Source organism: Micromys minutus, assembly GCF_963924665.1.
Source record: "Micromys minutus genome assembly, chromosome: 1".
Lineage (NCBI taxonomy): Eukaryota > Metazoa > Chordata > Mammalia > Rodentia > Muridae > Micromys > Micromys minutus.
The window spans coordinates 131,343,332-131,370,917 of NC_137969.1; the positions used below are offsets into that span (position 1 = coordinate 131,343,332).

At 48.0% G+C, this 27,586-nt stretch overlaps 1 protein-coding gene across 1 annotated transcript in view; it reads left to right on the forward strand.

Moving 5' to 3' along the window:
- Positions 1-884: 884 nt before the first annotated feature.
- The window catches only part of KIT (KIT proto-oncogene, receptor tyrosine kinase), a gene marked incomplete at its 5' end in the record, with an annotated part of 77,735 nt that continues 51,033 nt past the window's right edge, over positions 885-27,586 (forward strand). The window contains one exon of the mRNA XM_080938233.1: positions 885-991. Coding sequence (XP_080794359.1) covers positions 925-991 — 67 coding nt within the window. The remainder of the gene's footprint in view (positions 992-27,586) is intronic.

Consider the following 27,586-nt stretch of genomic DNA (forward strand, 5'->3'; position numbering starts at 1 on the left):
AGGTGAAATGAAAAAAGTAATAACACAAGAGAAAAGACACCGAAATGCAAATGGGCTTTAAAAATCTTGCTTCAAAGCTAACTGCTTTACAGGGAACCTTAACTCCACTGGCCCATTTTTCCACAAGTCTCAGCAGGAGCTTGGTTGGGCGGAGGTCCACGCTGGCCAATAGAAATCAGCTGTATTCTTACGTGTTTCGCAGCAGGTGGAGAAACTGAGCATGAAAAATTACTAAACGGTGGGCTCGGTCTTTTCCTGAGGTCAGGGGCGCCAAGATCTGTCCTCCTCTACTAACAGGAACGGAAATAAATGTTTCCTAATCCCTTCGCCCCGCAACCCCGGCTAGTAACACCTCCACCATTAGCTGAGTATTAAATGTTGGGGACCTAGTTTCCTAATCCCTTCGCCCCGCAATTCCGACTAGTAACACCTCCACCATTAGCCGAGTATATTCTTCCCGCTCCGGGGCGCGCTGGAGGGACCGGTGGTTGTCCTTTATTGTCTAGGGAACACCTGCCAGGTGGCTGCTCCGTGCCTAATGCGCTCGTGGCGCTGGGCTTCACAAAGCGCGGGCAGCACCTGCGTGGCCAGCCAGCCGCCGGGGCTGAAGGACCACCGATGGAGGGAGAGTCCTGGGAGGAAGAGGATCCAGGGTGGAGGGCCTATGGGGGCTTCAGGTCTTAGAGGGCACAGCGCCCCGGGGATCAGCATATTCCAGTGCGAGAGCCCCGGGCACCAGGCAGCGGGAGGGAGTGCGACCCGGGCGGGAGAAGGGAGGGGCGTGGCCACGCTCTGGGAGGAGGGCTGGAGGAGGGGCTGTCGCGCGCCGCTAGTGGCTCTGGGGGCTCGGCTTTGCCGCGCTCGGTGCACTTGGGCGAGAGCTGTAGCGGAGAGAGGAGCTCTGAGCCTTGCGCAGCCACCGCGATGAGAGGCGCTCGCGGCGCCTGGGATCTGCTCTGCGTCCTGTTGGTCCTGCTCCGTGGCCAGACAGGTGGGAAAAGAGCGGCAGACAAGAGGACTGCACCCCCTGTGGGCGCAGCCCGGGTCCGGGAGGGGTGCCACCTGGGTGCGTCCAGAGTGGTAGCTTTTGGCTTTTTCCCATGCCTGTGTGTTACAGCTACCGAAAAGGTGGCGGGCGGCCGCGGGACTCTGGTGGCCTGTCTTGCTCACCTGTGCTGGGAGACCACAGCCACGGCGGTGGGGACCCGGGGCCGAGGGTCTTCTGGGAACCCGGACAGTGGCTGCAGGCTGCGGGCGAGTTTGGTGATGCTTTTGTGCCGACTGAGCGCGGGTGGCAGTGGCGGGCGGCCTCGGGCTTCGCACCGAGAGCGTCTTCTTTGCGAACGAGGTGCGGCCACGGCTTCTTTTTTGTTAAAAGTTGCGCGTGGGTGACCGGCGCCCGGGAGGACCACCCCACGGGTCCCCGGACGCACGCTGAGCAAACTTGGAGAGCCTTTTCTTGCGGCCGCTGCTTCCCCATCTCCGGCGCTCTTTGTGCACAGTGCCGGGGGCTCAGCCCCCGCCGCTCTAGTCTTGCGCGGCGCCACCCTTGGAGACGAATCTCAGGCTTGCTTGCCCCCCCCCCCCCTTATTTTTTTTTTTTTTTTTTGCACGGGGAGCACGCGGCGTGAGGTTCTGGGGCGGGACCCCGCGAGCCTGTAGGTGGCGGCTACGGGGACAACTTGAGCCCGGCGTGTGGCGAGCAGCCGCTAGGTTGCAGACTTTTTCCTTTTGTAAATCTCGTGCTAGAGGCTCGCCCCTCTCTGCGGCCGCACGGTGTTCATTGCTGCCACGCGCCGGGGAGCTGCTGTAGCCTACGTTGGCCGCCAGCTTCTGGGAAGCAGGGACTGTGTGTGGGGACGCAGCTGTTCTTGCCACCTCGTGCGCGCTGTGCCAGGACCGAGTCGGCTCGCCCCAGCTTTGGAAACCTCTGGTTTTAGTGTGTGCGACTTGTGATCGCAGGTGGCCGGTTTTTTTTTTTTTTTTTTTTTTTGGGTGGGTGGGGGAGCCCGAGATCCAGACACCCTCACCCTGGTGATAGCCATACTCAGGGCTGCCTGGGGAGGCTAGGGGGTAGGGGAGAGGGAGTTAAGCTTCCTGCAAATAGCATTTGTTTCTTCTGTTCAGAAAACCATGTTACCTCTGCAGGGTAACTTGGGTCTCAAGATCTTCAGGCTCCTGGAGCTCCTCAGCCCTGCCCCTTTTTGCCAGGTGTCGCTGGTGCACTGCCAGCGCAGGTTGCCTGGTTAGTCCGAAGCTTTGCTCTTTCCCAGGTCATTTTCACAAGGAAACCCAGAAACCTTTTAAGGCTACCCCGATGCTATAGGCTAGAGACAATCCGCGCGCTGGAATAAAGGCTCAGAAGGCCAGCAGCTCTGTGACCCGTTTTGAGCCCACCGCTGGCGGCTGCGTTTTCCTGGTCTCGCTCCCTCAATGCTTTTGAAAGGCCCCTAGAGGGCTTTCCTGCGGGGGAGGGGGAGAGCCTTGCATCTGAACCTCTGCCCTAGAGGAGGGGTCACCGGGGGTCACAAACGAGTGTTTAGATACCTAGACATATTTGACCGCTTAGCTGAAAATGACCCCAGTGGTCTTGACGTTTTTCCACCAAGTTCTGCTTTAGACCAAGGTGGAGCAGCACAAAGATTGTATTTCCCCTTTAAAAACAGAAACGAGTCTGTGCTGTGCATTTTCCTCCCGATCAGTGTGTTCTGGCCAGTAACTTTTGGCAAAGGGAATCTGAAGGTCTGATTCCTGGCACACAGTATGGTGTAATTCCCTTCTCTGCTCCTCCAGTTTCTAGCCTTCTTTGCAGCCATACTGTCTCCTTGGTTATGTGCCCTTGGGCGGTCATTTAAATTGGGAGTGGGTGGTGGGGGTGGGCTTCGGTTCCCCTGAAGGTACTTGAAGACATATTTGCATTTGCAACGTGAAGGATCAGGGGGAGTTTAGAATTTCAGAAAGCTGCTTTTCTAAGGGCCATTTGGTGTGTGTGTGTGTGTGTGTGTGTGTGTGTGTGTGTGTGTGTGTGTGTGTGTTACTGTTTTGCTCCTGGCTTAGCAGGAAGCAGTTGTGTTTTTGTTTATGTTGTAGCCTTTGGAGGGCTAACACGTGCCTGTTCTGCAATCACCCCTCCTTCCAGCACTTAGAGCTCAACAGGATGGTCCCAGAACAGTGAATCAGACGGCCCCCCTGTTCCTGCAGGTGCAAGCCCCTAGTCATCCCGCACCTGGTGTACTGGCTGACCATCCTGCTGGAAATCATCTGGTAGTTCCATGAAGAGATTCTCAATAATATCACTTCTCCCCCAAACCGGGCTTTCCCCACCCACCCACCCATTTTTTTTCTTATGATGTTATAAATCATGTATGCCATGCCTTTGCAACACGCTTTCTAGCGTGCTTTAAATATATCACGGGTGTGCTTTGCGCATACGTGGGGCTTCACAATCAGCAAATGTCTGCCGGCCCCCGTCCTGAGGGCTTTGCCTGCCATTTCTGTACTGGGGAGCCCAGGGGGTTGGACCATGACATTGTCTGTTCCCAGTCTACTGTTTTCCAATCGGAGAATAAGTCACTTGCCCCAAACAGCCAGCGGAAGGAACCCGAGCTCAGATCCATGTGCCCAATTGTGCACCCATTTTTACAACTCACCAGAATCTGTTGTAAAGTCAGACCCTAACAAACCTATTTAATGAGTGGTTACTATAAGCCCAGCCCTGTCTGGAGGTTCTGGGGGTTCTGGGACTGTTGATTTGGGTAAGAGGGCTTCAGGCTACCTGTCTTAGGACATTGGGGTCAGTCTTTTCAATTTGAGTGGGATAATTTCTGAGGATTCACTGCTGCATAGCTCAGATAGGGGTGTTTGAGACTATCGTATGAGGGTTTCGGTGGCGAGAAAGGAAGATAAGTTATCTCTAAAATGAAGTTGAAAAACCATTTCCAGCCTCAAATAACAATAACTACAGAATTATGTATTTGTCCCTGATAGCTAGCTGATCTCAGTGGCTGTTCGCCGTGACCAAGTATGGTGAAATACAGTGACCATTCACTGCACTCCCAGGAAGAAATTCTCATCAGGGGTGTACCTAGTATTTTGTGGGCTTCCCTGTCGCTCACTGAAGTTGCAGATGTTGTTTTGGTCATGGGTTTTGCCACCGTTGTTGATAGTCCTTAGAAGTCACTCTTAGGAGTTTTGAGTCATTTCCTCCAGGATCCTCTAGCTGATTAAAGAAGGGGTTGAGGAAATGAGCCAACCCAGCCATGGAGTCCAGAGCAATTCTTAGCTGGATCTAGGTGTGGGGCCACCCCTTAGAAGTGGTGGGCGAGGGCCACAGTCTGGTTTCTCCAGAATGAAATTAGGTTCAAGAGGTGGCAGCCTGGGATGCGGAAAGTGTTGTAGTCATGTGTGGTAACTTTTCCAAAAGTGGGATTAAGAGACATTTACAGGGATCCAAGTATGCAAGATTTCATATGTAGCTTCAACAGTACCAGTTTTCACGGGGCAGGCAGGGCTTGGAAGGGAGTTATCAGTGAGAGGGAGACTTTTGAATGGAGGGCTAATTAATCCAGCAAGGCTCTTGTTGGAAAAGTAGGAGAGACCTGGGAGCAGGACTGGCCCTCTGGCTCAGATTGCTGACTGTTTGGAGGCTTACCTGGGCCTCATGAACTTGCCTTTGGCTGGGTTCCGACCCACCACAGGCTAAAACCACTGCTTTAACGGCTCCACCACTCACTGGACCACGATTTAAACTCAGGCGAGGCTAGGGGACACTGTGGATCAGTTGAGGTTTATCAATCCCCTGCTGGGTCCTCACAGAGGTGGCAGATAGGAGCTCCAGTGGGGGGGGGGACGGCCCTCGGAGTCAAACTGGGGGTGAACGCACATGGAAGGTGTGTGGGTGGGCAGCATTTTCAGAGGCGCCTCAAGTCTGGCTGGGTAGTATTAGCAGAACTAGGGAACAGTAGACACGTACCCAGGAGATGTTACTTTGAGATAAGACAGCATGCACCTCACAGAAGGGGTGCAGAACATCTGCCGGCCATGATAGTTGGAAGAATTAAGAGGCGAGAAGCATGATGTTCAGATCTTACTTGAGGGCCATTCAGTCTTTGGTCTGGTCAGGTGGCAGAGGGTAAGGAAATGGAGGATAAGGTAGAAATGTGGTCCCAGATTAGATTAGCCTCTCAGAACAGGGAGGGAGGGAGGGAGGGAGGGAGGGAGGGAGTTATGTAGTGTTGAGCTTGGTCCAGATTGTGAAGGCCTTGAAGGGCCAGGCCAAGGTGGACTCAACTGGGAACAAGGTCACTAGTCGGGGCCACCTGCTTTGCCTTCTGTCCAATTAAGCACAGCATGGAAAACAGTGCCACATCCTGCCCCAAAAGGTGGGATATCCTGACTATAGGTCAAGATGAAGGGAGAGTTTGTTTGTTTTTTTTCTTTTTTCTTTTTTAACTAAAATGTGCTCAATCCTAAAATCAACCCCCTTTCACATTTTGGAACACAGTTCAGGGCACTATAGCAGTCACATTGTCATGAAACTAACGTTATCACTTCATCTTGCAAAACTGAAACTCTGAACCCATTAGAGAAGTTCTCAGCCACCCCCTGGCTGTTACTGTCACTGGACTGTTCATGTGTCTGGTCTAAGTAGACCCCACAATGGTTCCCTTTTTCTGGTTGTCTCATTTAAGTACCATAATGCTTTTGGGGGGGGTCTTCTGTGTTCGTAAGGTCTTCTGTGTCATGTTCGTATATTTTGAGACAGGTCTTGCTGTGTTGACCAAACAGGCTTCTAAATGCTTAATGATCCCGCCCCTGTCTCTCTAATGCCAGGAGAACATGTATGGGCCACCATACCTGGCCAGGATTTCTTCCTTCTAAGGCTGAATAGTTTTCATCCTATTGAGTGTATATTGTTTCTCCATTCACGCTGGTGGGCACTTGCTTCTGTCTTCTGGAAATTAAGAATGATCTTTCAAGGGGACACTTTGAAGGGACATTATACAAAGAATATAATAACACACACACACATAATCAGAATAGGAGCCATGTCTTAGTGGAAAACAGCATGGAAGGACAATTCATTTACATTCTTAGTGATATTGGGATGGGAAGCCCTGTGGGTTAGGTATATTCTGGAAATGAGGGAGAGAGCCCGAGAGACCCAAGGGGGATAAAGATGGCATCCAGTTGGTAACCCCTGCCTGGCATCTAGAAAGGAAAGGGAACTGGGGTTCAGCTGGTGTTGGTCCCTGGGAGTAATGGTGAGTGGGTGGGTCGAGGGGATAGGGTTCACAGGACAGTCGGAGAGAGGGAAGAGTCTTTGTAGGAAACAGTAGCATGCTGGGCTCCACTGGGCTTGGGTTGCACTTTGCACTGCGGCTATGCAGAAAGCCCAGCTGAATGCAAGATGCTCAGCTGGGATGCAGGCTGCAGCACCACCCTCCTTTTCTGCCGATCTCTCGGGGTGCATTGCTCAATTTCACAGACACAAAGCCCCATGCCAGTGCAGTTCTTTTCCGGGTCAGGTCCATGTAAGAAATAAATGAAACCCCAAAGTCTCAAACTCTGGCTCAACGCTATTATGGGAGGATTTGGGGGGATTATGAAGAACTCTGTGTTAAGTGTGTGCCAGTCATATGATAGAAAGAGTTGTCACAAAAGGAACTGTCCAGTGGAGGTGTGGATAAAACGAATGTTTTGAGTGTAGACGCAGTCACAGAGCTCATGAGCAGTTTCGGAAGCAAGGCCTTTGAAGGCAACGTAAAGAAATTGGATTTATTAAACCTGGGGATGGTAAGGGGAGGGAGGTTACTTTAGTGGCTGTCAGTCTTCAAGCATTTATAGTCTCTGACAAGAATGGTGCAAACTGCCAATGGCACACATTGCTTCAGAAGGAAACTGGGATTTTTTTTTTTTTTTCGTTTGAAAACATTTTTAATTGTCAGCTGAAAAAGACTATCACAGCTGGTTAATGGATCTCTGCAGGAGATGGGGGAGAGCCAAATGTCATTTTTGATGTGGTCCCATCCCACCTAACTCAGTTGACTTAATGCCCCTTTTATGGTCTGCAATTCTTGTTATGTCATTTGGAAACGGGACAATAGCTGGCCATGTTTGCTTCTTCACTTGGTTGGCTGTGGGGTATTTCTCAGATACAGTGCGAAGACTCATAGGTTTTTGACCCTATGGAAAACACCCAGCGAGGAAGCCACAGCCTAAAAATAGGTTATTGATCTGTTGGGGCAGGTCACCTAACCACAGAGCAAACTGTGCCGGGTAGTGAATGGAGTGTCAAGATAAGAGAACTGAGGAAGTCTGAGGTCTCAAGAGATCCATCCTCACCCAAGGGTGGTGGTAGCTGTTGGGGGGTCTCATGTGTGATGACATCACCCTGCACTGCGGCTATGCAGAAAGCCCAGCTGAATGCAAGATGCTCAGCTGGGATGCAGGCTGCAGCACCACCCTCCTTGCATTGCTCCTTCTGTGGCTTACTTACAACTCCCTTTGGTCATTTCACAGTGATGGTTCAAAGGCACACAGTAGATAGACCAGGGACCTGGGTTAAGGTGGCAGAAACTAGCTTCTGGTGTAAGAATGAATGGTAATGTGTGTAAGGTGGAGTTTCTGGCTCTAGGGACATCAGTGCAGGGCAGACCCCTGGAATGTCACGTGCCATCAGATTTTGTTGACAGTCTGGTCATATGCCTTACAGCTGGGTTAGATGACAAGGCTTCACTCCTTGGGTAGAATGGCGGGTTCACAGACCTTCCAGGGACCTGAGATAAATCGTGAGGAATGGGCTGCAATTCAGTGAGTGTCTGAACAGCAAATGTGTTGAGTGAGCCAAGAGGCTCCCCTAGAAAGGATGGAGTGCAAGGTGATAGGGCCTAATCTTTAGGGCACCTGGATTTTTCAGAATTCTTCAGAAATGGAAGCCTTTCCCACAAAGCCATATGTGATGAGATTTTTTGTAAATGAAATCCGGTCAAGTAATTGCCTATTCAGAGAAATAACTTTTTAAAAATGGAAAAGTATGCATCTCGCTGGTGCATGTGATTATGTCTGTGTATGTATCATGCAAATCCAGTTCGGGTTTGAACTGAGTTGTTTTTTGAGCCCATGGCTAATTACACGACTCCTTCCTCCCCGCCACCCTCTGCAAGCTACTCCCAGCCATGATCACAGATATCTGAACACCTGAAGGTGGCAAAGAGATGATTCCTCGATTATTGACAAATCAAATCTCTAGTGAAATGGGAAACAGGGTCTGAGACAGGTTTCATAAGCCTTTAAAAAACAACAACAAAAGCCCAAATTCTTGTGATCTAGCAAAACCAGGGATGAGCAAGATCTTATGCAAAGTCTTTTCTGGGGCTAGCACACACAGGTTCTTGCCTGATTCCAGGGCCACTCCTGTATTAGAAAGCTCTTAGGTATACAGATGGGCCCCCTCTCTGAAACAGTATTAGGAAGAATGGTAGGTCATAGGCAGTCCATAGATCCAGGAATGAGCTCATTTCTGGGTATACAGACTATACTCTGGAGTTTGGGAAACTCGATTGCCTTTGGATCTGACAAAGATGAGTAAGATACTGTCACCTAGGAGAAGACGTAGGCCCTTGAATTGCCTGGGAATAATAATAAAATACCTCACCCTTGACCTAGTAGGTCACTAGAAAAACAAAAAAGAGGTCCTCTCGTCTCCTTCGCTGCTGTCTTTAAATTGTGAGGCAGAGTATCCAGCTTTCATCAGGTGGCTTGAGGTGTTCCAAAGGATTGGCAAGGGGGTCTCCCACATGTTCCAAAACGCCCTGTAATTTGTGTATAGTAGTCTATTCTAAAGTGGAGAGATTTCCCCGAGCGTGAGAACAAAGGCGACAGTGGCCACAATGGACCTCAGCAGTGACTGTGTCTCTTTTGGGTGGAAAATTTCAAAGAATGAAATCCAGTGCAGATTTGGGGAGGGGCTTGTACTGCGGACATTAGAAACGTTCAGGGCAGTGGCTTTGGCTGTCATTCTATGAAGCTAGGGTATGCTTAAAAGGGGGGATAGATTTGTATTTTGAAAGCCAAGACTCTTCTCAGAGAAACTAGATAGGTATTTTAGAGGTATGCGTTAGGTGGCAGAATTATTCTAAATGTGTTTCCACTTCTATCCTAATTGTCAGTGCGGATATTCTCCATTGTTGGAAAGGTTTTCGATTTAATAAATGGCTGGTTCTGATTGACTGGTAAATACCATGTAGACTTTAAAAAAAAAAAAAAAACAACACGGTTTCAGGCTAGCCTGGTACACACTGTGCTGCCTAGGTGGATCTCAGTCCCTTGATCTGTCTGTCCATTGTCCCAAGTGCTGGGGTCATAGCACATGCCACACAACCAGCTTTGGTTTTCTTAATAAGAGGGCATTAGAATTAGTAGCAAATTCGTCCTCAAATGTCTTTGTATTTTTCTTCATGCAACACAAATGCTTAATGCAGAGAGATTGTAGATAGGTTTTCAGCTGTACCAGAACCAGAAAGGATCACTTTGATAGAAGAGGTCCCACCGCCCCAGTTTTAAAATAAGCTAGCATATGTAGAAGGGGTTGTGAGTTTCTTCTTCAGATTGGAATGTGTTGCCTAATTTACATTTCCAGCATTTTTCAAGGGACATTACTTAAAATTATCATCCAGTTTAGAACCACTGTCTCCGTGGAGGGCTGGGGGAGCGAGTGCCAAGGGGCAATGAGCCTCTCCTGACACCGGATGCCCAAGGGACGGCAGCAGTGTCAGCTGCTGACCAGCATAGCGCCTTCTGCTGCGCTGTTCATAAACAGAGCCTATATGAGTAGCTATCGAAGTGGGTGGTGGGATAGCAGTGAATATCCTAGATCTGGGACTTAGGTGCTTGTGAATTCTTTTCTCGTAAGAGCCTAGAGAAGGGGCGGGGGGAGAGTAAAGAAAGAAATGTGAAGGCCTGTCTTTAAAATATCTACCGAATTTAGACTTCATGATCAATGGTGTGTCTGGTCAGTGAAGGGATGAGCAGAGAAAGGCCTGAGAGGGCAAACTAGGAGGCCAGGGACAGGAGATGGGCTTGCAAGGATGGAGTGGAATTCAGTGGGAATTTCGGAAGGGCTGACCATTGGTCGTTGACCCAGTGGATTGCCATTTGACTCTTTGACTGTCATATGACAGGGACCAAATCAGAACTGAAACACTGGGTCATCCCCTGTCTTCAGGATTTTGGGGCATCTTTAGGGTGCCAGCGTGTCTTGTCAGTCTGAAGATTTGGAGCCCTTTGTTCTAGAACATACCAGAATGTTCTTCTTTCATAGCGGAGGGAGATATTTCAGGGGTCTGAATATCATGCTCTTTGGATCTATGGGGGAGGGTTAGGGGCTGGTTCTATACAATTAAAACATCCTCTCATCTTTTTGATTAAGAAGTTGGGCATGGGACAAAGTGCAGCTTAGATATGATGCCCAGAAGTTCCAATCCTGTTGCCATGTCTGTTCTGGCTGAAGTACCAGCAAGGGGGTGGCACAGAAGGGAACACTGTGAGGTCTATTTATTTGTTTTTCTCATCTTAGCCTTTAGAATGGCCTTTCAGTTACCCAGAAAGTGTTCAGCTCTGAGCTCTTCGGTTTTAAAAATGGGATTTACTGAACCAAGAACTGAGACTGGAGAATTTGGACTAGAAGTTTGTAACCTGTCTGTCCTTGGGTGGTGGGCATCTGGTCCTCGTGGAGGGATCTGGGGACAGCTAATAGTCTTCTCTCATCTAGTACTACGAAGGGCACCCCTAAGTTGGTTGACAGACCTAGGTGAAGGAGGAAGCCCGGGGTGCTGGACGTGTTTTTTTTTTTTTTTTTTTTTTTTTTTTTACTGGTCTACAAAATCATTTGTTTGAAGAAGTTGTTCCATTTGACAGCCTCGCTCTGATGCAGGGTAATCATCATTGTTAAGACCTACTGTTTGGGGTGAAAATTGGCCTGTGTTCAGCTAGACCTTTGTTCTTGTTTTATACTTGCTTTGTTCTTGCCATAATACACACCATGACCGAAGCAACTTGGGGAGGAAAGAGTTTATTTATCTCACTCTACAGGTTAACAAACAGTTCATCACCCAGGGAAGTGCAGGCAGGAAGGAGGAGAGCTGCTTCCTGGCTTCCTCTCACCTGGTTTGCCCCGCTGCTTTCTTACACAGCTCAGACCCTCCAGCCTCCTCCTGCCAAGGAATGGCACCGTTCATTCACAGTGGCCTGGGCCCTCCTACAGCAGCCAGCAACTAGAAAAAGCATTAGAGACATCCCTACAGGCCAAGTGGATCAAGACAATTCCTCTGTCTAGGTCCCCCCTCCCCCATGACTCTAGGTTGTATCAAGTTGATAATAAAACCTTTTCAGTATATCCTGTTAAATTTACTCTCACTTGACGAAGATAGAGTAAGCACATTTTGAGAAGCATCAGGTAGCCTCTGATTTCTGTTGTTCCCTGGCCTTTCTGAAAACCTTGGCAGCCATTTTTATTTCAACATGGAGGTCCATTTCACTTGATAAGTTGCATTGTTGCTGGTGTTTTTAAGATCCTGTTTTATGTAGCCCAGGCTGGCTTCAAACTCAGTTATGTAGCTGAGGATCCTTCAAACTCCTGGTCTTCCTGCCCCCACCTCTCAAAAGCCGATTATTACAAGTGTGTGTCACCACACCTGGCTAGCATGTTTTTATCACAGTGGCATCTCAAGGATAACACAGTGAGCTCTGAGACCCATGAGGCCAGTTTTTGGGCCCCTTCTCTGTTCACCATCTCATTCCCATGAAGCTTAATTTCTATCTATAAATATTTTCAGTATGTAGCTGTAAAATCACCAGGTTCCTTTTGTAAACAGTCACGGTGTCACGTCTGATCACGGGGCTGGCCCCCAAGCCTTCTGGCACACGGGAGAGGGACCCGTTATTCAAGCAGGAATACAAATAGTTCTGCTCTGCTGTGGCGTATTCAGCCCTCACCTTTCCCCTGCTGAAAAGAAATAAGAATATAAGACATTTGGCTGGAGCTCAGAGCAAGCCTTGGCGTGTGTGTGTGTGTGTGTGTGTGTGTGTGTGTGTGTGTGTGTGTGTGTGTGTGTGTGACTTCAGTACAAATTATGCGCTGATTGCATTCCTCCAACAATTAGCATGTTTCAGTCTTTGCATTTCCTGTACACTGTTGATTGAGGGGTGGATCGTGATCACATTTTGTTTTTAACGAGAATGCTGGGGAGACACGGTGTTCCCTCTAGTAGACCTTCCAATATCTACAGTGACAATGATGTTCTTCTAATAGGTGCCTTTTGACAGAAACCTTTAGAGGCACTCCCGCCTGCCTTTTCTCAGAGCTGTTTTCTATTGGTTACCTACCATGAGTGACATTTAAATTAGCCACAAGTCTGCTCTCTGTTTCTCTTGTGCCAGGAGCTGGGGATTTGAAGGAGTAAGTGCCCATTTCCCCCTAGCTAATTATCTGTTTGCAGGACTCACTCTCTCAGGTTTTCCAGTCAGTGACAGGGACTCACCTACTCTCCACTTCCTTTTTGTGCCGAAAGTCAGCCTGCATCCTGTGTTGGGGGCGATGCCTGGTCATGAGTCCCTTTCTGAAGGGATGTCTTGGGAGGCGTCTCATTGACATGCTCTTGTCTGTAGGCTTGTCTGTAGTCTTTGTTCTAAAGGTCATGTGGTGATAGAAAAGCCCCAGCCATCCGTCTTTGCTCGGGTAGCTGTAATATTTTTCCTGTTTTGTCTTTTTGCAATAAAGTGCTGCCAAAGTCGGGCATGCCAGTCTGATTTTCTTTGCTCCTGATTTAGCCACACGTTTACGTAGATACCCACAGGAATACTTTCTTTACTCTTTGTGCAGGACGGTCATTTTAAGATGGCCGTTGGAGTTGGTCTTTCCAGAGAAGAGATCTCAGGCTTGACATACACGCCAAGCATGGCTTTCATCTCTCGCTAAGGAGTTGTTGCAGATGAGAAGTTTTTGTTAGCTCCATTTTCCACTGGCTTCAGAGATGTCAGGAACACATGTTGGATCCTCTTGGTCTTCTAGACCTACCATTTTCTTAGAAGTCCTTTCAGTTCCTTTATCATTTGTTTAGAGTCAAAATTTCTAGTTTGTTTAACTCCCAAGGTTCTTCTGTATAGTCCAGGCTGACCTCAAGTTCTGGATCATCTGTCTCTGACTCCCAAGTTCTGGGATGACAGGAAGGGCCATTGTACTCCAAGTCACATTCTTATCCTTCTTCTTGTGTTCTGTATTTTATTTCCGGTTGTTTTCTAGTTCTTTTACCGACACTTGAAATCTCCATTTTTTCTTTCAACATGCTTCCAAGTTTTAATTTATTTACTTGTATGTGTCTATGGGTGTATGCACACATACACGTATGTGCACATGTATGTTTTTGTATGTGTGAAATCAGAAGAGGGTTCTGGGCACTCCGGATTGTTCTCCACCTATTCCTCTGAGGCAGGGTCCCTCTTGAATCTACAGTTTGGGTTTTCTCTGCTAGACTAGAAATGAGCAAGCCTTGTCGATCCTGTTCCCTTCCATGCCCCCTCTGATCTTGGATTACAGGTGGCTGTGGGATGCCAACTGTTGTCTCCTCTCCAGAGGCAGTGGTACCTGAGAGAGCGGAGCCAATGAATGAGGCCGACTACAGTCTTATGCTATTGCAACTTTACTGAGAGCACCAGGCAATTTTTATAGTCTTAGGGTTAAGAGAGTCACATGGGTAGATACTCCTGAGTCCAAGTCGTATTCAATCACAAGGACAAGCACATGGTAAAACCCTAGAAGCATATAAAGGATAGTTTAAACATTTAATTATACCAGCAAGCACAGTGAGTAATATGAAGTAAATGCAGTTCTGTTCAATACACCTGGGAGGAGCAGGGAAGCCATGTTACATGGGTGTTAGGATCTGAGCTCCGATCCTCATGGCTGGATAGCAAGTATTCTCTCTCTCTCTTTTTTTTAAAAATTTAATTTGAGTACACTGTAGCTGTTTTCAGACACACCACAAGAGGGCATCTGATGCTATTATAGATGGTTGTGAGCCACCATATGATTGCTGGGAATTGAACTCAGGACCTTTGGAAGAGCAGTCAGTGCTCCTAACCACTGAGCCATCTCTCCAGCCATCTCTCCAGTGCCGTAGCAAGTATTCTTAACCAGTGAGCTGTCTGCTTAGCTCCCTGTCTTTAGTGTTCTGATTATACTGTTCTGTGTGGCTTATTTTATTTGCTTGACTTTGTGTATGTGTGTGTGGTGGGGGTAACTTTGAAATGCTATTTTGTAATTTTATTTTGTATGCTTCTGAAGTTTATTTTGTTTTTGTTGACCTCTTAACAAGTATATTTATTTTGTGTGCCTGTGCACCTCAGCACACGCGCGGAGGTCTGAGGACATTTCTCCTCCTACTGTGAGCGTCATTATCAAGTAAGCCTTCTTGGTATACCTTTGGTTAGTTTTGTTTTTTTGAGACAGAGTCTCACTGTGTATCTCTGGCTGACCTGGAATTCACTATGAGGACCAGGCTGGTCTTGAACTTACAGAGATCAAGATGCCTGTACCTTCTGAGTGCTAGGATTAAAACCAGGATGTACTACATCAGTCTTTGATTTTTTTTTTTTTGAGGTAGATTTCATGTATGCCAGGCTGGCCTCAAACCCACGATGTAGCTGTGGCTGGCTTTCAACTCTGAGTCTCCTTCCATTACTTCCTGCCTACTGGAATTACAGGGCTGTGCCACCAGCTGAAAGATTGTCCTTCCTACAGTGGAGATGTCACCCACCTTTTAGTTTTTCTTAATTAACTGTTGGGGATTCAGTAACAGCTCTCTTGTACTCATGGGGAGGGCAGGCAATACTGTCTCTTAAGTATGGCAGGCAGGAGGAGCTCTCTGCTCGTTTTAACTTAGCAATAGTTTTACTGTCTTTCGTGCCTCTCCCCAGTCTCTCTTCAGGCCTTCCTTCTTCTCCTTGCTCCTATCCCCAGCTCTGTCTCCCCTTGTGGGGCTTCGTTTGGGGTTTTGTTAGTTCGTAGGGATCAACCTCTCTCATTCCAGAATACTCCAGCACATTGAACATACACATGTCGTGGTCTCCTCTGTGCTCCCTGTGTGGTTCTTCTCAGAATAAACTCTGTGATGAGCCATGTTTGCTGCTGGCAGTTTGTCTTGATTCTCTTGGCGACACACAGTGGATCACACAGGGCGTGATATCAGTCCCTGCGTGCAGTGCCCCACACCTGGAGTCACGCAGTGCTGTGATGTCATATGCTGGACTCTCCGCTCATTGGTTCACACAGGCTGTGATGTCATACACTGGGCTCTCTGCTCATTGGTTCACACAGGCTGTGATGTCATACGCTGGGCTCTCTGCTCATTGGTTCACACAGGCTGTGATGTCATACGCTGGGCTCTCCGCTCATTGGTTCACACAAGCTATGATGTCATACCCTGAGCGGCTCCCACATGGAGTCACACGGGGCTGTGAGGCTGTGATGTCCTGTGCTCAGTGTCACGCATGTACACTGAGTCATGCAGGGTTATGAGTCATTCCAAGTGTTCAATTCTGCTCTGCCCAGTTTTGAGATTGAGAGTCTTCGGTTGAATTACCACTCCTGAAGCCAAAACGGGCCGCAATCTCTTTAAAGTCACTTTTTACCGTCTGGTTTTGTTAATTTATGGATTTGCCAAGGCTGGACCAAAATGGAAGACTAAGTGACTGGCTGACGCCTTTGAACATACAATCTTCTTTTAAAATACCATTTAAAAACGTTTGTCGCTGGGGACAAGAGTTGTGTTTGTAAAAACAAATACTTCCTGCCCCTCTGACATCAGCTGTCTGAGCTATTGTTTACAACCAGGCACTATGGTAGAAGTCAGCCAGGAGAGCAGGAAGCTCATTAGGGAGTTGTCTTTGTAAGAACCAACATTTTTTTGTCATTGTCAGTCTGGTAAAAGATTCTTGAGTTCTGAAGGAGACAGTCTTTAAGTTTTGAAAGCGTTAATACCACATCTACACTTTTAATACCATATAATAAAGGTGTCATTACTACCTAATTGGACACATTCCCACCCCCTCTCTTACCCCCAGTGGAATAATTTGCATATTTCTAATTATAATAATTTGAAAAAATGTTACCAGGGATTGACATATTAATTTAAATTTCCAGAAATCTTAAAAGTTTCTTCATCCAATTTGAGTCTCTTCCTCTTGGTCCTGATTTCAATTATCTCACTAAAAGGTTACAGGCCAGGCGTGGAGGTGAGAGCGCATCTGGGAGGCAGAGGGAGGAGGATCCCTGAGAATCAGAGACCAACCTGGTCTACATACGGAATGCAGGGATCAAATAGGCTCTGTCTCAGACAGCAACCACGCCTACAGTTCTAGAGTGGGCTTCTCTCCCACACCTCAGGCATGGCCGTATTCTAAAGCTGTGGAGGAAGAACTGGAACCTTCTCAGTGGACTTCCTGGATGGTTTGTTGTTGTTTTTCTCAGTTCCAGAGAACAGTAAATCAGTTTCGGGCATTTTTGTTTCCTCTTGTTCCCTACGGGCACTGAGATCATTTTACACCCCCCCCCCCCCCGAAGAAGTCCTTGCAAAAGGGAAGCAGGCTTAATGTGTGGCTCTGAGTGAACACCACCCCCCAGAAAAACTAAGAGAAAAGTGAACACTCATTAAGCAAATTGACCAGCAAGCGTTGAATCAAATCTGAATAAACCAATCTTGTCCATTAGCGCGCTCTTATACCAGGGCAATTGTTTGGCTCTAATTTATTTTCTATCTTGTGTATTTGAATGTGGAACGGCCACAGAATTAACTGTTGCGGGACAATGATCTGATTAGCAATTGAGGAGAACGGTCACTGGGTCACTGGGTCACCGGTATCTGATCCTCAGCAAGAGAAGCTTGGTGGGCAAGGGGAGGTGTTTGGCGCAGGCTTCTGAGGGGACCCTGAAACAGATTGTTGGGAGCCAGCGTTTTTTAGAAGGGCTATTAATGCTACAGACAGACAACAGCAGGGCGAGTGCTCTGAGGAGACTTCAGGCCTCAGTGGCACAGACTGCATGATGTCGTTCTGAAGAGAGAGAGACGTTCCTCAGGGCAGCCAGGGTCCCTTTGCAGAGGTCTGTGAGAAAAGTGGTAGCAAGGCTCTTCCCTCACAGGTAGCATTTCTTTCTGTTTGAGAGAGGTAACAGGCCTGGCCCATGTAAGGGGACCCCTGTGTAAGGGGACCCCTGTGCTCCATATTGCACCAGAGCATGGGAAGACGAGCCCCCTCACCGCCCCCCAATGACTCCCTGAGCCAGATTGAGGTCTGATGCGCTGCAGAAGTTGTCTTTGCCACCAGTGTCACTGTTCTGGAGAGTCCCGTAGCTGTGACTGGTGCATTCTGCAACATTTCCCACTTGAAAGCTCGGGGATCTGAGAAATCTGTGCATAACTGGCTGCCAAGGCTTGTCAGGGGGGACCCAGCACAAGGCCGATTTCTAGGTGTAAAAGCCAGGCAGATTTGCTCACTCAAGACAATCTGTTTCTGCAGGTTCTCCCTGAGTTCCAAGATGGAGATCCTGGCTCGCTTTTCTTGCCACACCGGACATGGCTAAAGTCCCGAGTCTGAGGGTTTTGTTTTTGTTTTTCCCAAACTGACTACTGTGTAGGGTTTTGGGGTACCGTGCCAACTATCAAGACCAACCACACCAGGCATGCCTGGCCCTAGGTAAAGATGCCAGCATGCTCTCTACCCCCAAACCCATGCATTGGAAAGGGGAGCATGGGGTTCCAGTCCCTTTATTCAACAAGGCTGTCCAGGGAAGTTGCTGCGGGCTGAAGGCTGAGAGGGGGTCAGAATGACTGGACTTCATCCTGTCACAAGGCTTAGGGCCCTCTTGAGTCCCTTGAGGTTCAGACAGGGTGCAACTCTCAGTTCTCTTTCTGTCAGCCTAAGAAAGGTAGACGGGAGTTCCAGTAGTCCAGACAGCTACAGTACTGGGAGTTGGGGGGTTGGGGGGCTGTGCAGAGGTGTCCAGAAGTAAGTGTGTGTGTGTGTGTGTGTGAGAGAGAGAGAGAAAGAGAGAGAGAGAGAGAGAGAGAGAGAGAGAGAGAGAGAGAGAGAGGGAGGGAGGGAGGGAGGGAGGGAGGGAGGGAGAGAGAGAGAGAGAGAGAGAGAGAGAGAGAGAGAGAGAGAGAGAGAGAGAGAGATGAGGGAGGCCAAGCAAAGGCCTTGCTGGAGGTGATATCGTATAAGGAAGATTAGCACCTGCCTTGATTCCAACCTTTCAGAGACTACCCACCCAGCGTTGCTCACATGTGTGAGAGTACACAGATAACCCCTTGGGGGGTCCTGGTTCCTACTGCCACCCACACTTGCCTCCTGTTTTACACTTATAGCTGCCTTGGGTTCCATAAAGATATATGGCTTCTTGGCCTCTGCCTGGGGCACAGAGGGCACAGTGCTTCTCCCCAATTTCCTGGTGCACCCCTTTCCAGCTCCCACATCTCCCCTTGCAATCCTCTCTCACCCCTAGGATGGGTCATGTCTGCTCCCTTGTGCTGCCTGGTTCTTCACACTTCTCACAGAGTAATTATATAAATGTACAGTGACTGGTTTATTTCGAGCCAGGAGCTAGCTATAAACAGGGTGGGTGGGCACGGGGGGGGGGGGGGTCTTGTGCACTGTTGCTCTAAGGGCCCAGCACACAGCAAGACTTCAGTGTGGTATTTCTGGTGATGGGGCTGGAGGTAAATCTAGTCTTTACTCTTATTTCAAGGACACCTGAGCTTACGGCTACGTGACAGCCATCCGATCCTGCTGAGTTTTAGGAAGCCCTGTTCTAGCTTAACTAGCATCTGTGCTGTTGCAATCACTTCTTGCTGGGCTTTAAGCTCAGTTCTGGCTATGGGGTACCTGAGAGAACAAGTTCTTGAGGGTTCATCTTCCAGGGAGATGGCAGAAGGCTAACCTGCACTTGGAGATCTCGGAGCTGCCGTGATGAAGGGTCAGAGGCCAGCAGCCTGCATCGGGAAGATGCCGGGAGCGTTGTCATGGAAAGCAGCTGCTGCCTTGTCTCTCCCAGGGCTTCTGAGCACAGCTACCCAGTTATTGCCCAGAAGTGGAGTAGTGGGGTATCCTGTTCTTCCCACGTAGTAGTAACAGAAGAGAGGCGCCGGGGCTAGAGAGATGGATTGATGGGTTCCAGTGACCAGATTGGGTACTCACAACCACCTTAGCTTCAGGGGCCCAATGCCCTCTTCTGGCTTCTGAGGGTGTCTGCATGCAGACAGATGGACAGACAGACACACACACACAGACACAGACACTCCCCACCTCACACACAGATAAAAATGTAAAGAATAAAGAGGCACCCAGAGGCCTGTTAATTGGTTTTGCCCTGGCTAAGGCTTTGTATTCCTTTTCTAGAAGGTAACAGCTTGGTAACTACATCTCAGCAGCAGCAGCTGCAGCCTTAGATGGGGGCATTTGTCTAAAATAAGAGACTCAGCCTCATTGGTCTTTATGAGAGGAGTTGGCAGGAACATTCATGCACGTCATTTATAAAACAGCGTAGCCTTAAGGATTTTTTTTTTTTTTGAAAGATGGTATTTCAAGACCCAGAGAGTACAAACGCTCACGTGCTTATGGGAAATCTTGCTCTGAGTAGAGACACTAGTAATCTGTCGAGTACTTGAAAGTATTATGAGAATTGGACTCACACTCTGTTTTTCCAGTGCTAAGGATGGAACCAAGGGCTGTGTGTCTGCTCTCTAAGCTTTGCCACTGAGTTGCACATCCGAGGCCCCTCAACACACTTATACCCGGTGTAAGAGTCTGCTTTGGCTTAGTAAATCAGCAAAACCATAAGTTTAGGGACAAACGCTGTACGTTTTTAAGAGGTGTATGAGACCTATAGAGTAAGGAGCTGATGAGGCTGTTGGTGCCCCCAAAGGGACATGATTTTTGTCTCCTGTGGCCATTGTTTCGACATCTTCATCAAATGCCACTTTCCCCTGAACTTCAGGGAATTCAGTATCACCTTTCCTTCCCCTTGCCTTCCTGTTTGCTCCGGACTCAGTGTTTCCATGGTACCAAGATGGTGTGAGGACCCTGAACAGCTTCACACGTGACTTACAAACATCTCCACTGAGGCCTGGAGAGGAGTTGGCTTCCCCAAAGCTTCAGTGCTTTGGCTCGGGGTCCCTGTGTGGCTCCCAAACCTACTATGGTGCCTCCGTCCTATGGTGTCACCTGCTTACCCAACCTCAGTGCAGCATCGATTACTTATACCCTCTGGTGTGGCTTCTGGTCTAGACATTCAACAGTGCTGTATTTTACAAAGTTGGGGGCTGCAGAGATGGCTCAGTGGTTAAGAGCGCTGGTTGCTCTTCCAGAGGTCCTGAGTTCAAATCCCAGCAACCACATGGTGGCTCACAACCATCTGTAATGAGATCAATGCCCTCTTCTGGTGTGTCTGAAGACAGCTACAGTGTACTTATAATAAAATATATTAATTAATTAAAGAATCGAAAAGTTACAAAGTTGGACAACTCTCCGCCCCTACCCTTTAACCCTCATCCCCTACTACTGAAAACTTCAGGGTACAGCTGCTAACTTCTGATCCTTGCTTTCTTTGGGGGTGGGGGATGAGTACATGCAGGCCACCCAGGCTGAGCCTCTGTCCTTGACATGAGACTATTTTCCTTTCTTCTGGTAAGGCCTTCCACCAAGAAGGGTGCTTTGAGTTCCCCAGGGAGCCCCTTAAGTCCTGCAAGTTCTACCCAGGCTCACTGTCTTCCTAGAAATCTCTAGCACCCACAGAACAGATTCCCCTCTCAGCAAGGTAACAGGAAGACGATTAGAGGTGGGCTCGCCCATTGGTTCTGTGGGGATTCGCCCTGGGCCTGTTATCCGGGGCTGCAGTGCCTGGTCACCCCGGAAGAGAAGCCTCGTGGTAGAACAGTTAACTGCCTCTGCCCCTCCCTCCACATCTGCCTCAGATAAAATTTCTTGTGGGAAACATGAGTCCTCATAAGATGACATCTTGACAGTACAAACAGAAGGGAATCTTCCTGTTTGCAAGTTGTGTGGGAAAAGGGAAGGTACAATTTTCCTTATTTGACAGGTTTCTTACAAGTAGATATTACAGTATATTTCTGAGTAAAATGTATTGACTTAGCCATTATGAAGGAAATTAGCATATTCATCTAGTTTAGTCAAGTATAATTAATGTGTAGCATCTTTCGAAGCTAGAAAGTCAGAGAGGCCCCTCTCCAAAGTGTTGATCACAGTTGAAAATGCCTCAGGGAAACCATCCAAATGTCAGGATGAGTAGGAAAAAAAAAAGCGTGGTCCAAACGCGTGCTGGAGCATTAGTCAGCCTGGAATAGGAATGGGGTTCTGACACACTACAGCATGAATGGCTCCTTCTGACGCTCCAAAGGAAGCATGTAAGTCACACAAGGACAAATAGCACGTGTGAACTCTTATTCAAGGTACCTAGAATGCCAAATGTGCAGAGGTAGAAAGTGGGCTGGGGAGACCTGAGGAGAAAGGAGTGTAGAGTTACTAGCTGGTCGGTGGGGAGGATGGAACCGTGTGGAAATGAACAGTAACTGCCCAACCGTGCAAATGTACTTACTACACTCTCAGCTGCATACTTACAAATGGTTAAAGTGGCAATTAAATATTACACATATTTTATCTAATACATTTCTGAAATGCCCCAGTTTCCATATGCGCGTACATATGTATGCATATGTGTGTGCGTGCACACACATACGAATGTGTGAAAATGTTAATCACTTCTTACCTAATGTCTCGTTCGATACAATGAGAACTTGAGGCTATAGGGTTGGAAATAGAGCCTAGGGTCTCCAAAGCTTTATTTGCAGCTGTTTCTGTTTGTTTGTTTGCTTGCTTGTTTGTTTCTTGTTTTTGGCTTGTCACCTTTACCACCTCACATCCCCTCCTGGGCCTGCAGAATTGGCATTTAGCAGAATCCTAAGAGAACAGGCATGCAGGGAGGGCGCCACCCTATTGCACAGGCCACGCCTCCACATCGCACAGACCACGCCCCACACTGCACAGGCCACGCCTCCATAGTGAAGTCTGCAGGCCCATGTGTCCCATGCAGCCAGGGAAGCTGCAGGGAATAGGGGTTTGCTGAGCTGTCTTTGGCCTTGAGTCTGACTATCCTGCTCTAGAGTGTGGCTGATCTGACTCTTGCCTCCCTTCTTGACCTGTCCCCTACTTTGTTCTCAGTGTTCTTTAAGTTAAGGAAGTTAATGTTGAAAGCATGGACAGACAGCCCCGGACAGCATCCCTGGCCAACGGTCGAACGGATGTTGTTTCTTAGAGACCATTCTTTAGTGCTTTTTTTCTGGTTCACATTTCAATAAGTGCTTTCCAGAAATCCAAACAGGGAAACCTACATATGTGCGGCAGGAGCTGGGCTGGATGCTAGGGGAAACCCAGTGGAAATGAGAAAGTTCCTCCTCTCAGCTCTGCGATGGAGGCACACATATTGTCCGTGTCAAACCCACGGCTTGCCTCACTTCCCAAAGGCCAAGTTCATAATGGCTGGGGAGAGCTTCCCCTCTCTGGGCATCTTTGAGCCAGGGCCAGGGGGAATTCTGTTTCCTCAGACACTCAATTAGATTTTTCTCAGGATGAATGAGCAGGAACTATTTTTAAAGGAAAGTATTTTCCTGGGAAAACCTGTACTTTTGGTAACTGCATCTGGAAGTAGTTCTGAAAAGCAATTAGTTAAGAAGAGTCCTCGCTGGAGTGTGTTAGACCAGGAATTACTGACCTGGTGGCCTCGGGCGTTTGAGGACCTTTCGTGTCCAGCCCCAAATCTCTAAGGAGAACCTTTATTTTTATCCCTTATGTTCTGTAAGTATTTGATTATGGGTCCTGGACTTTTAATTATATCAATTTACTTTCAAATTTTAAAAATGTATTTACTTTGTGTGTAGGTATAAGGGCATGTGTATGCCCGACCCACGTGTATGGAGGTCACAGGGTGACTTTGAAGAGTCAGTTCTTTCCTTCTCCCTTGTAGATCCCAAGACTGAATTCAGATCAGGCTTGTCAGAAAATGCCTTACCTGCCATGCACACTTGCTAGCCCCTGGAATTTTAGGCAGGCACTTTAAGAGCAATGACCTAAGTTTCCTGTAGGGGTGGACATTTAGAGATGAGATCTCATCTAGCCCAGCTGGACCAGGAGTTGGTTGAGGTCAAGGATGACCTTAAACTCAAGCTTTATTGTTTTTTAAAGAGGGGTTGGAATTACAGTCCCAGGTGCCCCACCGAAGTGTAGGAAGTACTCTGGAGTTGAACCCAGGACCTTTGATGTTCTAGGTGGATGACTCTACCCACTGAGGTACACCCCCAGCAGGGCCTGGGCTCTTATATATCTTGAGACTTTTGGACTCTTTTGGTGGGGGGTAAGAAGACTTCTGTCAGTAGAATTCAGAATGTCTGTGTGTCTGTTTCTACCTGGTGCGCTCCCTGCCCTCCCCCCATTTGCTAGTTGCTTAAAAACAAGCTCAGCTAGTTATGGGTTTTATTTAAAATGTACAAGTATTAAATCACAGCCAAAGCAAACATTTCACATTTTTGCCCTGTCCTTCAATCAGCACATAGCTGTGCTTGAATGCCAGATTGTAAAGCCCTGGGAGTCCTTTTCAGTCCCTTAGTAGCAGCAGAACATGACATCTCTTTGATCTTGGGTATGCTTTTCAAAAGGCACCAGCAGCCTAGGGGCATCTTCTTTGCCACCAAATAGCTGTTTAAGATTTTGGGGGTGGGAGTGGGCACATCCTACTGAGAGGAAGGGCTCTGAAGAATCTGAGAGAAGTCCTTAGCAGCAGAGTAGGAGGTCGGTGGGCACAAAAGCCAGGAGCTGGGTGCAGCCGGGCCCCCGGTGTTCAAGAGACAGAGATGGGACATCACCTCAGCGTAGGCATTGGAGACCAGCGTGAGCAACATTGCAAGATTTTTAACGATTAAAACGACAGTAACAAACAAAAAACCCCCAAAGCAGAGAAGCGTACAGTACAGGCAGGGTGTGATCCACGGAGATGATTTATTAGCCCTGGGCCTGTCCAATGATTAAGGCAGAAACTGCTGACACACTGAGTTCCTGCTGTCTGCAGCAGAGGCAGGAAGGGTTCAAGGTGCAAGGTGGACCCTGTTGTTGGAAGTCCCCAAGCAGCAGAGCAGGTAGGAGGGGGGATGGAGAGGGTAGTCTCCTACCCCGGCTCCTGTGGGCACCCCTTTTTGCTTGGGGCTTCCTTCTCAGGCGCTGGGGAACATGCTGGTTCCAAGATCCATGAGATGCCTCTCATCCCATCTTATACAATATGACTGACTGCAGGCTTGCCCCCATTTTTTTTTTTATGAAACCTGGGCAAATCAGCCAGGCCTCATTCCCTGCTGGTGTTTCTCCATTTGGACTCCTCTGCCGGTCTCAGCAGAGAGCCCCATTCTCCCTTGTGTCACAGATAGATTTTTCTCAAAAGCTGGGCCCAAAATCTGAAAGGCTTAATGTAGCGTTCCTGTACCACTGGGCCACATGCAGCATCATGGGAGCCACTCCTGGCTGCTCCTGGTTTGTCTCCTGCATCCACATGAAATGTCCCAGATCTTCAATCTCCTTCCTCCTTCAGTGACCTTAGACCTTGTCCTTGATAGCTCTAGTCTTTGTAATCTACCTGCCCCTAGTGATTTCACACTAGCACCATCATCTTTGGACTAGTAAGAATATGAGTGTGTCCCTGATTCTCACTTCTGTCCTTTGATCTCTACAACCTAGCCACTACACTGGTCCAAATGTCCCTAAATCTATTTTTTCTTCTAATCACGTGGCACCCCCCAATGTCCCATCACAGAGGCCTAAAATAATGAGTGTCACCTTGTTTCTGCATGGCAGGGCCAGCTGGCCTGTAGTCCCCATAAGCACTTAAAAGTGTGCATCTCAGGTGGCAGACAGACTGGCTGTCCTACAGATGGCTCATTTCTTACCAGCCACTCTTCCTTGTTTCTCAGCTGACTTTGTTCTAGTCCTGTTCTCTCCATCCTCTGGAGAAGCTGGCTCTGGGCTGGTCTCCCGGCCCTAACTAATCTCCAGCTGACATTCATTGCAGGGGCTAGTACTTGAGGCCTCTCTCATCCCACTAGCAGCCCGGCCATACACTTTCTCTAAACTCTAGGAACCCCCTTTCTGATCTCTGCTGAGGCTCCATTTCTTTCTCAGATCAGCTCACTTTAATGTATGTAGATGCTCCTTAAGTTGCAATAGAAATGTTGATTAAAAAAAAAACAAAAAAACAAACCTTAATTAATACACTCAACCTGTCAGGCATCCTAGCGTAGCCGAGCCTATCTGAGACTCAGAACTGTTAGCCCACAGTTGGGCCAAGTAAGCCAAGACTGTGTCAGAAAGCACCCTAAAACTTCAGGTCCAGTTTCCAGTGAGGACTGCTTCTTCATGCCCCTATTGTGAAACGCTGCCCGTGGCTAGCCCCTCTGTCAATATTGGGTTCATTGATCTCTGGCTGTGAGCCTCCTTTCTCCCGCTGGGTGGGTTGTGGGGACCTTTGCTCTTAGCCCTTAGTGCTCAGAGTTAAATGGAGGGGCTGAGTTCCTGTTGCTCTGTGGAGACACACAGCTCACACCTGTTGTATCAGTTACCGACACACCCACTTTATTACATTTACTTTTTCTCCTTCGCCTCTCTTCTGCCAACAGGCTCCTCTTTAGGCCAACCCCCCGACAGACACCTCTGAAGGAGCTGCTTTTCTTTCTTTTTTTTATTGAAAAACTTTATTTTAAAAACAAAGATAAATGTACAAATTTTCAGCATTTTTGCATAAAAGTATACGAATACATTTTTAAGGTTGTAATTAAGTATTTGTGGGTACATATACAGAGCTGCTTTTCAAAACACACTGCTAAGAGACCTTGTTTTGTGAGTTTTGAAACCGACTTCCAAGTGGCTGCGTTTCTATTGCTTGAAACATCAAGTTGGCTCATTAATCCAACAGACTATGCACACACAGATATCGCATCTCTGAAAGCTAAACAGAAAATTGCATTAGACAAAGGGCTTGTTTTCAGGGCCCTAGGCAGCCGAAGACAGAGTTTATTCACCTGATTGTCTAAACCTACGTGACCTAGGGGATGAATTCTGCCAGGACTGTCATCTTTGTACAACTGAATTAAGTGTTAACCAGGAAGTCCTTTGGAGATCCTGGCATGTGGTCACACTTGACCAGGAAGATACTTTGAAAGGCAGGTAGTCCTAGTAGTTTGATTTATTTCAGAGCGCATGCTACCCCTACATACATTTGATTTTATCCTGTAGTGCACAGTATGTAAAACCAACAGGAAAGGATAAAGTTCTTTGCCACCACAGGTAGTGAACACTCGCTGCGGTGTGGTGTAGGATGCTGTTCTTAGTTACTGGCCTAGACACTCCTTCTCATCCCCTACCCCTTCTTGTTTATTGAGCACAGTCTGCATCTCTGGTCTCTAGGAAACCGGACTCCACAGAGACAGGTGTGTAGACTGTACTAGAGATGGAGGGATGTGGAGGGTCCAGCCCCTTATAGGAGTATCTTACCCGGATTCTCTGACACCATCTACTTTGAGGAGCTGCTCTCTTCCTCAAACATGTGTGCAGACTCCCTGGACTCCATTATCATGGTCGCTTCCCCTGGAACCTTTCTTGGTCCTTCTGGGAAGCACAATAGCTCCTCCCTTCATTCAGTTGGTAACACATTCCCCCCTTCCTTTCTCCCTCCCTCTTTCCCTTCCTTCTGCCTTCCCTCCCTCCGTCTCTATTTCATTCATGTTATGTCTTCTGTACAAGGCTCTGGGTTCCCCACCAGCACCATATTTTAGTTACATGACAGACTCTTGTTGAAGGGGTTGGCATCCACATAGCAGCATGCAGACAGCTCTAGGCCCTCTGTGACCTGACTTCCCTTAGTGTGTGGGTGACCCAGAGTCTCCCTAACATAGGGGCCCGTATGACATCCACTGAGCCCATTCCTCACTGTCCCCAGCTTAGGCCTATTCCCAGTATCATCCTTGTAAGGTCTGCAGGGTGTTGTGGGTGATTACAAGGATCCTTCCATCTTGGTTCTTGCTATATTCCAATGGGGCTGTAAAAGTATGTCAGAAACAAAATACACTCAGTCACTCTAGCCACCTGACTTCCTTTTTACTATAAATTGTAACTAAGCACAGAAACTGAGGACCTTGAGCAGCAAGGTCTAGAGGATCTGTCTTCACCTGGCCTACTTCTCAAAAACTAGACTACATGGGTTTCCTTCCCGACCATTACTTTATCTGGTTCCTTATATTTACCTCCAAAGGAGAAAAGACTTTGAAATGACTTCCTCACTTCTAACCCCATCTGGAAATCCAGGCTTTGCAGGGAAAGAGCTTTTGAAAGAATCAAGACCTGAAGTCAAAGTTAACAGGAACAACCACTACTGCAGGCGAGCAGCAGGCTCAGCCAACCAGTCCAGTAGGACTCCTGGTTGGGA